The 15,597-nt window shown below is 36.8% G+C and overlaps 1 protein-coding gene across 1 annotated transcript; it reads left to right on the forward strand.

The window, feature by feature from the left end:
* Positions 1-961: 961 nt before the first annotated feature.
* On the forward strand, positions 962-15,260 carry TCP11L2 (t-complex 11 like 2). Its single transcript, XM_087723091.1, has 10 exons — positions 962-1,024; positions 1,589-1,748; positions 3,947-4,082; positions 4,561-4,681; positions 6,360-6,580; positions 8,563-8,699; positions 9,139-9,329; positions 11,085-11,266; positions 11,365-11,537; positions 12,422-15,260. Exons 2-10 carry the CDS (start codon positions 1,610-1,612, stop codon positions 12,664-12,666), a joined length of 1,545 nt encoding a protein of 514 aa, XP_087579217.1. The 5' UTR covers positions 962-1,024; positions 1,589-1,609; the 3' UTR covers positions 12,667-15,260.
* Positions 15,261-15,597: the final 337 nt, after the last annotated feature.

The raw sequence follows: 15,597 nt of genomic DNA on the forward strand, positions 1-15,597 counted from the left end.
CAAGGAACATCTGGAAAAGATTCATGTTGTAAACAAGAGGTTCATGCTTGCATGAAGTACTTGTTGACTCATTGCCAGAGCAGTTTTATAATTCTATGACTATGTAAATTCCAACTGTAGTTTTTAAATTGTATGATGTCATGTTTATTTCCTGTTCTGCACATGGGCCTAGATATGATTGGTGGGATTTTTAAAATATCTGACCAACATTAGAAATGGTTGTTTTTACTTAGCACAGGAAGTATTTAATTGCATTAAATCATGATAATTATTGATGGTTCACTACAAGAGGTGTTATATGTTAATAATGGAATTTTGGTTATGGGTTTTTCAAAAGTGAATAGGGGTACTGCATAATAATGGATAAAGTATATGAATTGAGTAGTGACTGGTTTAAATCTCTTATCGCACTGACCTCAATGTTGAGTTTCATGATCAGTTGGATAATTTCCAGTTATTTAACTGGTTAAATATTTTTGAATATTCAAATAATTCAAAATGATTGCTTCTCTTTTTGTTGTAGTAACTCTTTATTAACAAGAATAGAGTAAGAATAATTTGTTCTAGAAAAGGAAGTAAAGTTTCTCTTAGTCTGATTCTAGTAGTAGGTGCTAGATTCCATATCAAAAATGAAGCCCCATTGTATACTGTCTCTATTTAAAATTCCAGTGAAAAATGGAACTTCTTCAGTTATGAGTTTAGATAATAGCATCTTGATAAGGAAGAGCATCTCAGTTTCCAGTAGTCCATAAAATGCTATCCTAAATTCTATAAGATTGTAGCCTAAAATGATTTTCATTATTTAACATTTGACATTAAATACCCAGGCTAGGCTTTTATTTTAGAATATGAATCTGTCTTATACAATCCCTCTAAAGACTGATGAAATGATATATGTGGAAAATCCTTTGAAGTATTAGCTAAATTCTAATTCTTTTAAAAATTCTTTTTAATTTTCAAGAGGACTGCATCTTGACTACCTCTAGACAATTGCGATAACTTCATTTGGTGCTTGCTTACACAGGTTAGTATACCGTTTTGACTAACATTCAGTAATTTACTTGTCCACAGTTTGTCATGATCATCAACTAGGAAAATAGCCAAACCTGGGGGTGACTAGGGTTGAGAATCACTGTAATAAAATTGTATCGTATAAAGAACATAATCTGTGATTATGAATAAAGATGTCTAGGTTCTGTGTCTTATTTTAATTATTTTTCCCAAAGTCTCAGCATTACTCTGTATACTATACAGCTTAAGCCAGGTCGGTTTAAAACCCAAAGACATTTAATAATACTGCCTGATTCCATTTTAAATGTACAATAAAATGGATGTTGTATTTAAGATAGGCAATTTTGCGTATCAGATTTATCCAAAGGCCAGATGACACAATCCCTCAAAGGAAGCTTAGAAGAAGAAAAAAACACTCACCTACTTCCCATATGTTCATTGAATCTACGGATTCCTTCCAACTTATTTATCTTCTTTTCAATTCAGTGTTAATGCTCTTCAGTGCTAACATTTGTAAAGACTTTCTTATAGCTGTATCAAACATATTTTAGTAAACCCCTTTTTAAAAATTTGGCAGGTTCTACGGAAGTGGTCCAAAATGCCTTTCACTGATGAACAGAGCAGTGACTGTGATTCTTCGCGATCTTCAGAAAGTGCAGCTTCTTCATTGAGTGACTCTGAATACTCAAGGCAGAGTTTTACCAGTGATTCTTCAAGCAAGCCCAGTTCTCCAGTCTGTAAGCTAGAAGCACCTACCTGGATATGTGCCTTTGAATTGCCGAAAGTGTCTGGGATAAGTTCAGATTGGATATGCAGATCCTCCTCCATTTTGAGGAGGATGTTGGTGGATTATTATCTTCTGGCCTTATTTGGGCATTTGTAGGATTTTTGTCAAAAGAGAACAGTACACTGTCTCTGACACTTCTAGATTGTGTCCTCAGAACACTCAAAATAATTTCCCAAATTGTGCAAAATTTCAGTAGTTTCTTAAGGGAGTTGAAGCTGGCCAAATTTTAGAAGGTTTTTTTTTTAGCTATCTTCCATGACATCATGCCAAATCTTGTGGGTGAAAGAGATTGCCAGAATGTGAGATTATTATTAATGTATGACCAACACAGGTTTGGAGCCTAGCAGTTGCCCCTGTATTGATGGTAGGCATTAGTAAAGATATGAAGGATTTTCCTGAATTATGTTTATAATTGCTGTCTGCAATGATATGCCATCCATATCCTTAGGTACCTTTTGAAATTTTGCAGAAAAAGTATAAAATAGCAAAATGCTTGAGTTGTCCTCTGGCTGAATTAAATGATCATCTTAGAACAGATCCAGAACATTCTATAATTTATGGGTAGGCTGGAAATATAATTTTGTGCAAAAACATTTCACTAAGATGCTTGAATTTTTTTACTTTGAATAGAATGTGTATTTCCCCATTTTAATTCACTTCTGCTCAGTATTTACTCACTGACTTTATTAATACATTTTCAGTTGGATATCTCTAATAAAATATCTTGAAATTGAAGAAAAAGGGAAATAATAACTTGTAAAAATAGAAACAAGTTGCATGCCAATAAATAGAAAACACCCAGAATCAAGCACATATATTTAGATACATTTTAAAAGAGATTTATTAATTGACTTCAAAGAACAAGCAATATCTGATGTCCAGAAATCAGAGTTGGCCTTTTCACTAGACAGAATGGACCAACTGTGGATGAAACTTGAAGGAGTGAAAAGTGTCTTGAATCTCTGATCGTCCCAAAGGTGCTTTTTCAAAAGGCAACTGGACTTTCTTATAACAAGAAAATCCAGTTGCCTCTTGAAAAAGCATCTTTGGGAGAACTATGACCTGAATGACTGAGAATCTCCATATACACTTTGATGTTAATCTGCCTCCTTCGAGTAAAGTTATCATTCTTGTTCTATTTTTGTTGTCAAAAATAAAGCACAAGTGCCAGTCTGATTAGCTTTTATATAAAGGGTCAAGTAGAAAGGAGGAATTCTCTGGGGCAGCACATATTAACCAGAGCTTGCTGAATAAGGTAGAGTTGGCTGATTGATTTCATAAATCATGATTTTAGCCACAGTAGGATACCAATTGAACATGCAAGTCAAAACAAAGTGTATGGTATGGGAACCCAGCTATAGGATTATGGAGAGACTGAATTAACTTGTCCTAAATTTAATTTCTAAATTCACCTGTTGCTCAGGAATAAATACTAACATCCTGTTATAGGAACAATGATAGAGAAACAAGGACTGGCAGTTTTTGAATTGTATTTTGGGTAACTAAATATCCTGGCTTGGAATTTGCAAAAAAAAAAAAAAAAGAAGAAGAAGAGGTGCCATATTTTTCAGAGTATAAGACGCACCTTTTCTCCCCAAAAAAGAGGGTGAAAATCTGGGTGCATCTTATACACTGAATACAGCATTTTTGGCCTCCCGAAACCCTGCCCCCTTTACAAAAATGGACGTGCAGAGGGTTTGGGAGGCTTGCAAAGTGCTCCTGGGGGCTGGGGAGGGCAAAAATGAACATAAAATGAGCTGTTTTTGATCGTTCTTGCCCCCCCCACCCCTAGGAGCACTGTACAAGCCTCCCAAAGCTTTTTCATGCCCCCCTCTTTTTTTTCAAAAAATGGACCATTTTTTTGCTCATTTTTGCCCCCCATCCCACCCCGTAGGAGCACTCTACAAACCTTCCAAAGCTCTGCATTTTGCAAAAAACGAGGTGTGCAGAGGGTTTGGGAGGCATGCAGAGTGCAAAAACTTTTTTTAAAAATTTACCTTTTCAAAATCATGGTGCGTCTTATACTCCAGTAAATATGGTATTTAGTGAAAATATAGATTCAGTGTAAAGAACCAGCTCAGAAATGTAAAATATTGATAGGTTTTCATGTCAAGTCAACGTGTCATGTGTTTTATTTCTTGGTTCCAGCAACAAGTCCTCCCAAAATGGTTACATTTGATGAGATGATGGCAGCTGCAAGGAATATGTCAAACCTGTCTCTGGCTCACGAAATTGCTGTAAATGAGAATTTTCATTTGGAACGCATAGAGCAGCCTCAGAACAGGTAGGCTCAGGTTTTTAAAAGAATGGGGAGAAGAAGAGCCAGAGTTTAAACAGATCAACAAGCAATCACAAATGGTTTGCATAGTTTCAGGGGTCATTTCAAATGTTCATCTTTTGGTACAGAATGTGTACTCAACAAGCTAAGTAAGTTTTTTTTTTTAGGTTAAGCTTGTGAGTCAAACTGAGACTTAAACGTTGCTACTTAAAAAAGAACTTGAATGTGCAGTATTCCTGTAAATACTGGCTAAAGTTACATATCACACAAATCATGGCCTCTGTAACAACTGCAATGGCCCATTTTACAAATAATTGAGCCCTGATCCATAAACTGCTATGGCTAGGATCTTTCTATTAATAAAACGATAGGTCCTTTTCTCTAAGCTGGAACTTAATTTGACTTTTTTTGTTTTAGCACTTTGCTTTCTTTGAATGTTTTGAATGCTTACACTCTCCTGTCTTGCCCTTCTCATACCTGACAGCTTTCCTGGAAGGATTAAACAAATTGTACATAAAGCATTCTGGGATCGCCTGGAAGAAGATTTGAAGGAGGACCCTCCTGAGTATGAGCATGCAATCAAATTGTTTGAGGAAATTAAAGAGGTGGGGTTTTGGTCCTGCTCTCTCAAGCTAAGTTTGTTTTTAAGCAGACATGGAACAGGTTCTGTACATTAAAGGTAAAGGTTCCCCTCGCACAAATATGCTAGTTGTTCCCAACTCTAGGGGGCGGTGCTCATCTCAATTTCAAACCAGAAGAACCAGCGCTGTCCAAAGACGTCTCTGTGGTCATGTGGCCGGCATGACTAAATGCCAAAGGCGCACGGAATGCTGCTACCTTCCCACCAAAGGTGGTTCCTATTTTTCTACTTGCATTTTAATGTGCTTTTGAACTGCTAGATTGGCAGAAGCTGGGACAAGTAATGGGAGCTCACTCTGTTACACGGCGCTAGGGATTCAAACAGCCGACCTTTCTGATCGGCAAGCTCAGCATCTTAGCCAATGAGCTACTGCGTCCCTTCAGTGCACAATGTCCATTGTACATTGACAATGTACAATGTCTGTACATTGGGATTCTGTAAATCAAAGTTGTAGATGTAAACTGTGCAGCCTCTCAAGATGTCCCTAGTCTAACTGTCTTTCAGGTGTCTTGACTATGATGGCTGGGAGAATGGTAAAGTTGAGTTTAAGCACACCTGAGAGGCAACCAGGGTGGGGAAGATTGCTGGAAAGTTTTGTAACAGGCAGAAAGAAATGATTAAAAAAATTCTATATGTAGGTACATTGAAGCTTAGCATTTTTTTTCCTTTTTGTTTATGGTGGCATGGCTGCCAGAAGCAGAATTATAAAAAGTTTGTTAACATTCACTGTAGCCCTTCCTCTTTAATACTTGTTCTTACATACAAGGGGGTATGATAGGGACCAATATTATTGGTTAGCAACTGTTAAATATTTCAGTAGTCCAATTCTCAGAGGAAAAATGCTGATTTGGCCAACCCTTTCAATATTTCCCTACGGTGGTGTTAGACTCTGATGTAGCATTGTTATATGTTCAAGGTGACCACAATGGTTGCTCAGCTTATCCTGTCAGTGCTGAAAGCCAGTTAAAAATAGATTTGGGTCTGGCAGGCTTTGCCTGAAAGTTATGTGTGTTAGTATTTATATGCCGGGTACTTAAACAGGGCCTAAATGAGATCCTGCTATGACTACTACATTTCACCACAACGTTACATAATATCATAACATTAGTTTGTAGTTTTTAGTATTACACCAAACTGACTCTCTTGCTGTTAGTACAACTTGGATGTATTAATTTTTCACAACGTTTGTGAACTTCAAGGCAGTTCAAAATTGCCTCCATGGTTTTCCCTGAATTTTCCCCTGGTGGTGGTGGCGGGGGGGGGGGGGGGGAGAGTGGAGCAAACTGAACCAAAATCTTCTTGTTGTTAGCTTTATGGCCACTTAGTTCCTCCAAACAACACTTTTGTGAGATAATCTAGATGTAGAACAGCATGTACTTGTTTTGCATCTAGGTATGGCATTCATATCCTTTGAATTACGAAGTGTATAGAGTCACTTCAAGTGGCAAGAAGGGCAGAACTCATAATTGCTCTTGAAGAGGGACGTTTGGCATGTGAAACATAAAGCCACAGTTGCTGAAATTCCTCCTAAGTTATATTATCGATTGGTTCTCTCTATTGTGTGTCTTTGACCCCATGAAACACACATTTCTATTATGGGTCATTAATTGCCATTTAGTTGACTTGTGGTTTTCATCTTGCAGATCCTTCTTTCTTTTTTGAACCCGGGGGCTAACAGGATGCGCAACCAAATTTGTGAAGTCCTCGATGCGGACCTTATAAGACAGCAGGCTGAGCACAATGCAGTTGATATCCAGGGTCTTGCAAACTATGTCATTAGCACCATGGGAAAGCTGTGTGCTCCAGTAAGGGACAATGATATCAACCAGTTAAAGCCCACTGGGAATATTGTAGCATTGTTGAGGTTGGTATGTGATTTGCTTTTCAACATTAGGTGGTGGTTAAAAGAATGATCTGAATCAATCCTCCCCAAAATTTCAGGTGTCTTTTATACCATTTAGAATTCCCAGGTAACATGGCTGTGGAATTCTTACATTTGACTTTTACTGTTGATAGTCAGACATCAATAATACTGACTAAAGCATTGCTAGCTGAGGAATTATGGGAGTTGAAGCCCACCCAATCCAAAGTTGCTGAGGTTGCGAAATCCTGGACTAAAATGTCCCAAAGGTGCTTTTTCAAGAGGCAACTGGACCAGATAAATGTCTGTGGAGATTCTCAGTCATCCAGGTCATGGTTGTCCCAAAGGTGCTTTTTCAAGAGGCAACTGGACTTTCTTATTTTTCTTTGAAGACTGTTCTGACCTAGGCTTCCTGAGACAATAAAAATCATATGCTTAGTCCCAAAAAGACTTTTTTTAAATTTCAATGGCTCTGAATTATGTTCATTCACAGCCCCTAATGAGTCACAAACTGTTTGTGAAGACCGTGACAGAGGTCTGCCACAGTCTTTTGCATAAGGCTGATAAGCACCCACCTTTATCTCCCTTGGAATGCTGGCAAAGATCTAATTGTCAATTAGTTTTCCAAGGCCAAACAGAGCAGAGTCAAAACGGAACTTCAGAATTTAAACTGACCAGAATGAACAAAGTTGTTTCCTGCAAAAGCTCATGTCTGTTTGTTCCTCCTTTATAGCAATAGCAATAGCAGTTAGACTTATATACCGCTTCATAGGGCTTTCAGCCCTCTCTAAGCGGTTTACAGAGTCAGCATATTGCCCACAACAACAATCCGGGTCCTCATTTCACCCACCTCGGAAGGATGGAAGGCTGAGTCAACCCTGAGCCGGTGAGATTTGAACAGCCGAACTGCAGAACTGCAGTCAGCTGAAGTAGCCTGCAGTGCTGCATTTAACCACTGCACCACCTCGGCTCTTTATGTCCCATGGAAGGGGCCAGTCATCTCCAAGCCTTATTCCTGAGTTGCCCTTTTGTCATAATTGTTCTTGCCTTCTGGCAGCTCTGTGCATGCACGCACTGGGAACAAGTTCCCCCTGTTCTTCTGCCTTGCTGATGTCAGATTCAGGAGGCTCCAGAGGCCCTCTCTCAGCCTCCAACGCAGAGCCCTTGTCAAAGTCTTCCCCAGACTCCAGAACTGGCCCATGTTCCTCCCCAACCTCCTCACTGTCCAACTCCATTGTGAGTTCCACAGGCTGCCGGCGGGCCACAACAAAGACGTTTTGCTTCTCATCCAAGATGCTTCTTCAGTTCTAAAAGCCCAGTTGCCTTTGGGACAACCATGACCTGGATGACTGAGAATATCCACAGATTTACCTGAACTAAAGAATTCCAAATACAATCACTATCTTGAGTCTGACTTTAATCTCTGAATCTTTGGCTGTTTTTTAGTTTTCTGTTTTACCCCCATCCCCTACTTTTTGTAAAAGCAACCATCCACGTCCATATTACTTTGGCTCTTGTAAAAGAAGCACCCTTATATTTTCTTATGGTTCAACTCAGCTTTCAGTATTATTGTTTTAATCTTAATGGATATTATTCCAGCTTGATGGCTATTTGCTTTTTAAAGCTAGTTGATTAAGAGTTTAAAAAGTGACTCTTTTTAACAGGCATTTGGTAGGAGCAGAATGGATAGGATTTGTGTTATCATTTCTTGTGATCTTTGCATTTGTAATAACTATACGTTGTATAAAGATGTAACTACAGGAACATTGCAAAACACCTGAAATTCTGCTCAATTAGCTTTACAATGTCACGCTTTATCTTTGAAGCTTGGAATTGGATGTAGTTTCTTATGAAAACTACACTCTTGGGAAATTATCATAAAAGTACATATCATGTTCACATTGTGAGAAAGAATGACTGACTAAAAATATGTAAGTAACAATGTTTGAACATACTGCAAATTTGTCATTTCTGTATTCTTTCAGGCAAATATTCCATGTTCTGGATCTCATGACAATGGATATGGTTAATTTTACCATACAGTGTCTTAGACCTCACGTTCAGCGCAACTTGATAGATTACGAAAGAGCAAAATTCCAAGATATACTAGAAGAAACTCCAAGTATGTTCTTTGTTTACATAAAAAGGGGATAGACAATGAAGTGGCAACAAAGTCAGTTGTATGAGATCTGAAGCAGTTGAGCAAAAGGCTGCAACAGATTTGGGGAAGGGAGAGAAATATTCTAAAATATTTTGAGGATTACTGTCGGTAAAACAATCTTGAGTTGCAAAAATGCTCTGGCTTACATGTTTTACTGTCTGGATGTATTTTTACACTGTATGCTTATGCCTGATTAGAATGTTACTTTGTCATGTCGTAAGCTTAGTTGGTTTTTAAAAACTTTCTCTAATTTTCAATATTCACCTGTTTAATTTTCTTTTGGTGATCAGGTCCTGGAGTTATTCCCCCCCCCCTAGCTTATTTACTGAACTAGGTGCATGCCTTTGTAAAACAAACATTGCAAGTCTGAACTTTCTTATCTTTGTCTCCAAATGTTCAGGTGCCCTAGACCTGACAACCGAATGGATAAGGGAATCAATACAAGATGAACTATCTTCTGTTTCTTGTGAAATGCCATCAACTCCTGGTGCTAATGGGATGTCAAAACCAAATCTTAGCCCAATTACAGTGTTAACAAACAGCTACCTGAAACTGTTAGAGTGGGATTATCAGAAAAAAACAATTCCAGAGGTAAGTTGCTTTCTCTCTCAGAACTGCTACAAAATTTATTCTTTTTCTGTAAAATACAGTGGATAGCAATTTACACTTAAATCATGGTTTACTTAAGCATGATTTATGGAGTAAAGTACAACACACTAATCCCAAAACAAGTCATGTTATAGGTTAGCATGTTGCCTGATTCTAGACCAGTAGATTTTTCATAGTTGTTATCATCCACAATGTCATAGATAGATACTTTTTTCAAGCTTGGATAAATATTTTATAATGTGAACCAATGGCTTGACAGCCCTGCATTTCATTACATTATAATGTTATGCCTTGTATTTGGTATGATTAGTTATTCATTTAGGCTCTGACTGTGTGGTAACCTACTTGCTTCGTCCTACAGAAATTAATGGAAACACCTAACTGCAGAATATGCTGTCTTCAGATGCAATGGCAATAATTCTTTTAATAATTTTAAGAGACAGGAGAAAGTCATGACAGTTAAGCTTATAACACCTAGTCTTAAATGTTGTTTAGTACCTTCAGGTGCTTAAAATTTTACTGCCTTAAGTAGCAGTTATTCGGGAACAACAGCAGAAGAAGAGTAGATCCTCCTATTTACATTTAAGAGCTTCTAAATGAATCCAGTTGGTTAATGTGTGATATAGAAAGCTGGGATCAGCCTTGGACTTTAACCAATACCTCTGTAAGCTCCATTTTCTCTTTAAACTAATTTACATTTAAATGTTTATAAAATAATATTAATAAAGAAACAGAGTATGGACATTTTGCATTTGTGTTACCAGCAGTATTGAATATAATGAAAAAATAGAATAGAATAGAATAGAATTGAATTGAATTGAATTGAATTGAATTCTTTATTGGCTAAGTATGATTGGACACACATGGAATTTTTCTTTGGTGCATAAGCTCCCAGTATACATAAAAGGACATGAAAAAATACATTTGTCAAGAATCATAAGGTACAACACTTAATAATAGTCATAGGGTACAAATAAGCAATCAGGAAATAATCAATATCAATGTAAATCGTAAGGATACAAGCAACAAGTTACAGTCATGCAGTCATAAGTGGGAGGAGATGGGTGATAGGAACGATGAGAGAACTAATAGTAATAGTAATGCAGCCTTAGTGAATATTTGACAGTGGTAAGAGAATAATTTGTTTAGCAGAGTGATGGCGTTCAGAAAAAAACTGTTCTTGTGTCTAGTTGTCTTGGTGTGCAGTGCTCTATAGTGTCGTTTTGAGGGTAGGAGTTAAAACAATTTACGTCCAGGATGTGAGGAGTCTGTAAATATTTTCACAACCCACTTTTTGACTCATGCAGTGTACAGGTCCTCAATGGAAAGTAGGTTGGCAGTAAATTGTTTTTTCTGCAGTTCTGATTATCCTCTGAAATCTGTGTCTGTCTTGTTATAACCAGGCAGTTATAGAGGTGCAGATGACAGACTCAATAATCCCTCTGTAAAACTGTATCAGCAGCTCCTTGGGCAGTTTGAGCTTCCTGAGTTGGCGCAGAAAGAACATTCTTTGTTGTGCGTTTTTGATGACATTTTTGATGTTAGGTGTCCATTTTAGGTCTTGGGATATGATACCTAGAAATTTGAAGGTTTCTACTGTGGTGGTAATTACATTTTTCAGGAGACTTCTTTTATCTTGGACCTGATGAAAAAGTTGACCTCACAAAGATGTACTTTATTAAATATGGTCAGAGGTTTGATGATTGTTCATAAATGTCACTCTTCCAATTGTTTCAGACACTAATAACAGATGAAGCTCGCCTCCAAGAATTATCCAAGAAATTGAATCAGTTGAAGATTGTAGCGTGTATTTCTCTCATAACAAGCAACATGCTGCCTGCAGTTATTGAGGATATTCCAGACTTCGTTGAGAAACAAAAAAGGATTTCTTTTGTTTTGCTTGAAGGAATGCATAAGGAGTACGTAAACACATGAAGGGCTGAATAATGATTTTTAAAACGGCCAAAGCATTATGTGATAGCATTTTGTTTCTAATCTCCCTCCCTCTTTCTTGCAGGACTTTTGATTTAAAAGAAGCTCTTAATGCAATAGGTATTCAGACATGTAGTGCAATTAATGAATCACTCACAAAGAGAGGCTTTCAACTATTAAATAAAGAAGTTCAAGAAAATGTGGTAGGTCAGCTCTGCAACATTGTTGAAGAAGACAATGCTGTCATCACTTTAATTGGTTAGTGATAAATTACTTGACATATTCTTAATATTAAAATGTATATTTATATGTATCTAGGTACCTATGATTCCTGAGCACTCTCTCATATACATTCATTGTGAAGATTGGGCCCACCTACTTCTCATGTTTAATAGTACATTGCTGGTTATAGATTTAGATTTAAGTTGCAGAATCCAGAAATCCTAGCTGCACTAAATGATGACCCCAGTTTTAGCCAGATTGATATTTGAAAGGAGCACCGGTTCAGGACAGCTAGCTTTGTCTCCCCTATTTAAAACATGAACCCGACACTAGCTTGCAATAGTTTATGCAGATGATTCTTCCCATTGACTGTGATCTTGTTAACTGTTGAATAAGCCAGTTGATTGGGTTGATCACATATTTTACAAACCAGCGCTGAAGTTCGCTAAACAAATTACTGTAAACCAAGCAAACATTATGACTTATGATATGTGAATCTTGGCAGACATAGCTATAACTGGAGACCTGGAGTTTGCTAAGGCATTTGGAGCAGGAATTGGAAACCTATGGCTCTTAAAGTGTTACTAAATTATAATTCTCATATTGTCCACACTGAATATGACTGCATTGTAGACTTCCCTGAAAGAGGAAAGATGTCCTTTGTATAAATTTCCAATGCATTTTGCAGTCTACATGCCAAATTTTACATAGATTAGATATCAACTTCTAATGCATCAGTATCAGTCAGTGTGTTATGGTATCTGTATAGCCACACTGTCTTTTTTTGATGTGTGAATGCTTTGTAGTTAATCATGTTAGTTGATCAGTTTGCATTCATCATGAGAAATTAATGCTGTCCTAAATAATGCCAGGAAGTCTAATTGTACATGTATGTGTGGTTATTTTTTTTTCTTTTTCAGGTAAACGAATTCATTTGTACATGAAAAGCTTGCTTGTTTCTCCATGCTTTCAAAAATCTATGCCTACAGTTTCTGGAGGTCTTGATGTGATTCAGAAAGAGATAGAGACTATTGGATCGCAGTATGCTAGCATTGTTAACCTTAATAAACAGGTTTATGGACCATTCTATGCAAGTATCTTTCGAAAACTGCTGTACAATGAGACAGAAACAAACAAAGCAGAACTTGAGACTTCTACCAACTGAAAATGTACAGCTTCTTTTTTGGTCCCTCCTTTTCACAATATTTATATTGTGATCTGCATTCTTCTTTTGACTATGCATAGCTTGCAGTGATGGCTGTTAATGTGAGACAGAGAGAAATGTGTTTATATTATACAGATTACAGTCAAATAAATAAAAGTTCCCTCCAAATTAAAGCAATACTACATTTTAAAAAGGTAACTTTTGAAAGGATTAATTCTGTTTCTAGCTATGGATTATAACATGTGGCACTTATTTTCTATAATTTTCTTTTTCTTACACAAAATATTTCAGACATGTATGATAAATGCCTAAATGATATAAATCTCTTAAATGTTTAATATGCTTATGCGAATGACTATGGTGCAATAATATAAATATATATTTCAGTTTCAATCTGAAATAATTGTTAGGGCATTTGCCTTCTGCCTTTACCCAAAATGGATTGCTCAAGGAACCCCCCCCCTTCCCCCCCCCATTTCTCTCTTCTCACAAGTGAGATGATAGGGAAGATCATGGGTCAAATTTATTCAAGGCTGTTTCCTGTTTTGAGCTTTTAATGTATGCAGTCTTCATAATCAGTACCAGTTGTTTAGAATTTAGTAGCCTCTGATTTCACTTGGAAGAATAGTTCATTTTTAAAAAAAGATAAGTTATGATATTTTAACTCACTTGCTTAACAACTTGCTGTATTATATACAAGCTATATGTATTTTATTTTTCTCAATTTATTGAAGGGTTAAAATACATTGAACATATAATTCTCTGTTTACTACCAACATGAATCAGAATTTGAAATGGGGAACTCGAGAAGACAAATGTATGGTTTTAAGCAACAAATGCTGAACACCTTTTGCAGATTTATGTCACTAACTAGTTCCAGTTGATATTTTACTTGCTTTTTTAAAATAAAAATTGAGTTATTATTTTGGGCATAACATGAAACGCTCTTACCTAGAGATATAAAATTTCTGGAAATTTTAAAGCCATGAGTAAAAACCGTTCCCCCTCCCCATTTTTTTCCAGAAAAAAATATTTTTTTTTGAATAATTGAAAAAAAAAGTTCGGTGTGGAATAGTTTTATAAATTGCATGAAATGCAGTGTATATAAAAGTATCATGCTTGCAATAAAAAAGTAACCACCACCCCTAATCAGATTTGCCCCTTAACACCAATAGCAAATAACGTTAAGATCCACTTCAGTATTTAAGCTCCATAGAAGGTTTACCTTTTGAGTGGCATTTTTAAAAAAAAAGAAACACAAGGCACAACACATACGTGCAGTTTATTCTATCATTTTCTGAACTACTGCTATCATTTTCCATTTCTTCTTCCTCTTCGTCATTTTTCTCATGGACTTCTAAAATCTTTAGGGTTGCACGCATTGAAACAAGCTTTTCTACCCTGTCACAGGTCAGTTTGTTTCTTGATTTGGTATGAATATTACCAAACATATTCTTTCACATGCAGCAGAAGATGCAAGAGGTGTCAGAGGTTGTGTGGTGCAGAGACCTTGCCACCATGTTGCAGGAGGGATATGTTTTGCAGAATCCCAGAACGCATTCCTGGCCCAAAATCCCTGAAGATGTTCTATATTCTGCAACATTTGAAAGTACTTTTCCAACATCAAGTTCTAAGTGCCCAGCTTGCTTCATAATCCAGCCAAATGCAGCAGCTGTATTCCCATCATTCACACTACACTGCCTTTGAATCTTGGATCCAGTAGATTTGCAGCAGCATATATTGAATGGCAACAAAATTCTTCTAGTTTCTTAATAAAATTTTTCACTTTACCTCTTTCAGCAGTTGCAAGTGGAGATGCACTTAGATTTTAAAAAACGGATATTTTTTATCATAGCCATGTGGTTAGGAATTTCTAACAAAAGTGTAGTGTCTGATTCAGATACATGGGTTGCTGAAAAAAGTGGCATTAAAATTTGTAGGGAGTTCTGCAGCTGAACCCAAAACACATCCTCATCAAGCACAGTGTTCCTTATATTTCTGGGAATTTTAAGATCCTCAATTATTACTGCTGCTTGAAGACTTGTCTTTTTAGTAAACTTTCAAGGGATCACCACTCCACCCCAAGGTGTTTTACTACAGCACTTCACTGTCACTATTTTATTCTGTGCATTTTTCTTCTTGCTGCTGCTTGAAGACTGCGGTGGCAACATGATTTTCTTTAATCCTTTGAAGGGTGTCCAGTTTCATGAAGTCACTAAGAAATAGATTTAGTCCATGAGATGCACATCCTATTGCAGTAATATATATCCATTATGATTTTCCATGCAGCTTTCATATTACTTCCATTCTCGGTCAATAAAGCAAACACTATATCACTCTCAATTTTCTCTAAAATTGCACATATTTCACTGCTTACTGCACAGTATGTCTGTTCCCTCCTGTTTCGATGCTTGTATAAAAGACTGGTTGAGGTATTGTTATCAGAAAGTTAATGATTCCTTCTCCCTGAACATTTGTCCATCCGTAAGTACTGCAAGAAATAGTGCTTCGCTTATTTTTCCATGATATGGTCATAATAACTTAAAAGTTTCCTGCCATCAAAGCTGATCCAGAATCATATATTGCTCTTGTAAGAGTATGATCAATTTTCTCCTGATTTTCAGGTGTCATTTTATCTATAAATGAAGGTCTTGTGTATTTTTGTAAGGCAGTGGTTTGCGACACTTCCTTACCTGAAGTTGCTGTTAGTTTAAGAAACATTTTGTGATGATCCAGAAGCAGCAGAAAGAGTGTTTCTGGAATTAGAACTCTGGAAGGAAAAGCAATATGCCCTTTCATTCTGGTCCTCATCATTTCATTCCATAAAGTATTCTTTAATGACTTTAGGGTACCTCTGGCATGCAAGGATGTGTTTTGTCATCATTGTAGCATTTGGAAAAGTATATTCTTACAATATCTGCAAACTGCAGC

The sequence above is a fragment of the Thamnophis sirtalis genome, unplaced genomic scaffold, assembly GCF_051295495.1.
Source record: "Thamnophis sirtalis isolate CommonGarterSnake01/CBP01778 unplaced genomic scaffold, rThaSir2_p1.2 scaffold_9, whole genome shotgun sequence".
NCBI classification, from domain to species: Eukaryota; Metazoa; Chordata; class Lepidosauria; order Squamata; family Natricidae; genus Thamnophis; species Thamnophis sirtalis.

Coding starts and splice junctions, on each gene's coding strand:
- TCP11L2 (XM_087723091.1), top strand. CDS start 1,610: ATGCCTTTCACTGATGAACAGAGCAGTGACTGTGATTCTTCGCGATCT. Junction 4,083..4,560: donor ATAGAGCAGCCTCAGAACAG/GTAGGCTCAGGT, acceptor CATACCTGACAG/CTTTCCTGGAAGGATTAAAC. Junction 9,330..11,084: donor AGAAAAAAACAATTCCAGAG/GTAAGTTGCTTT, acceptor CAATTGTTTCAG/ACACTAATAACAGATGAAGC.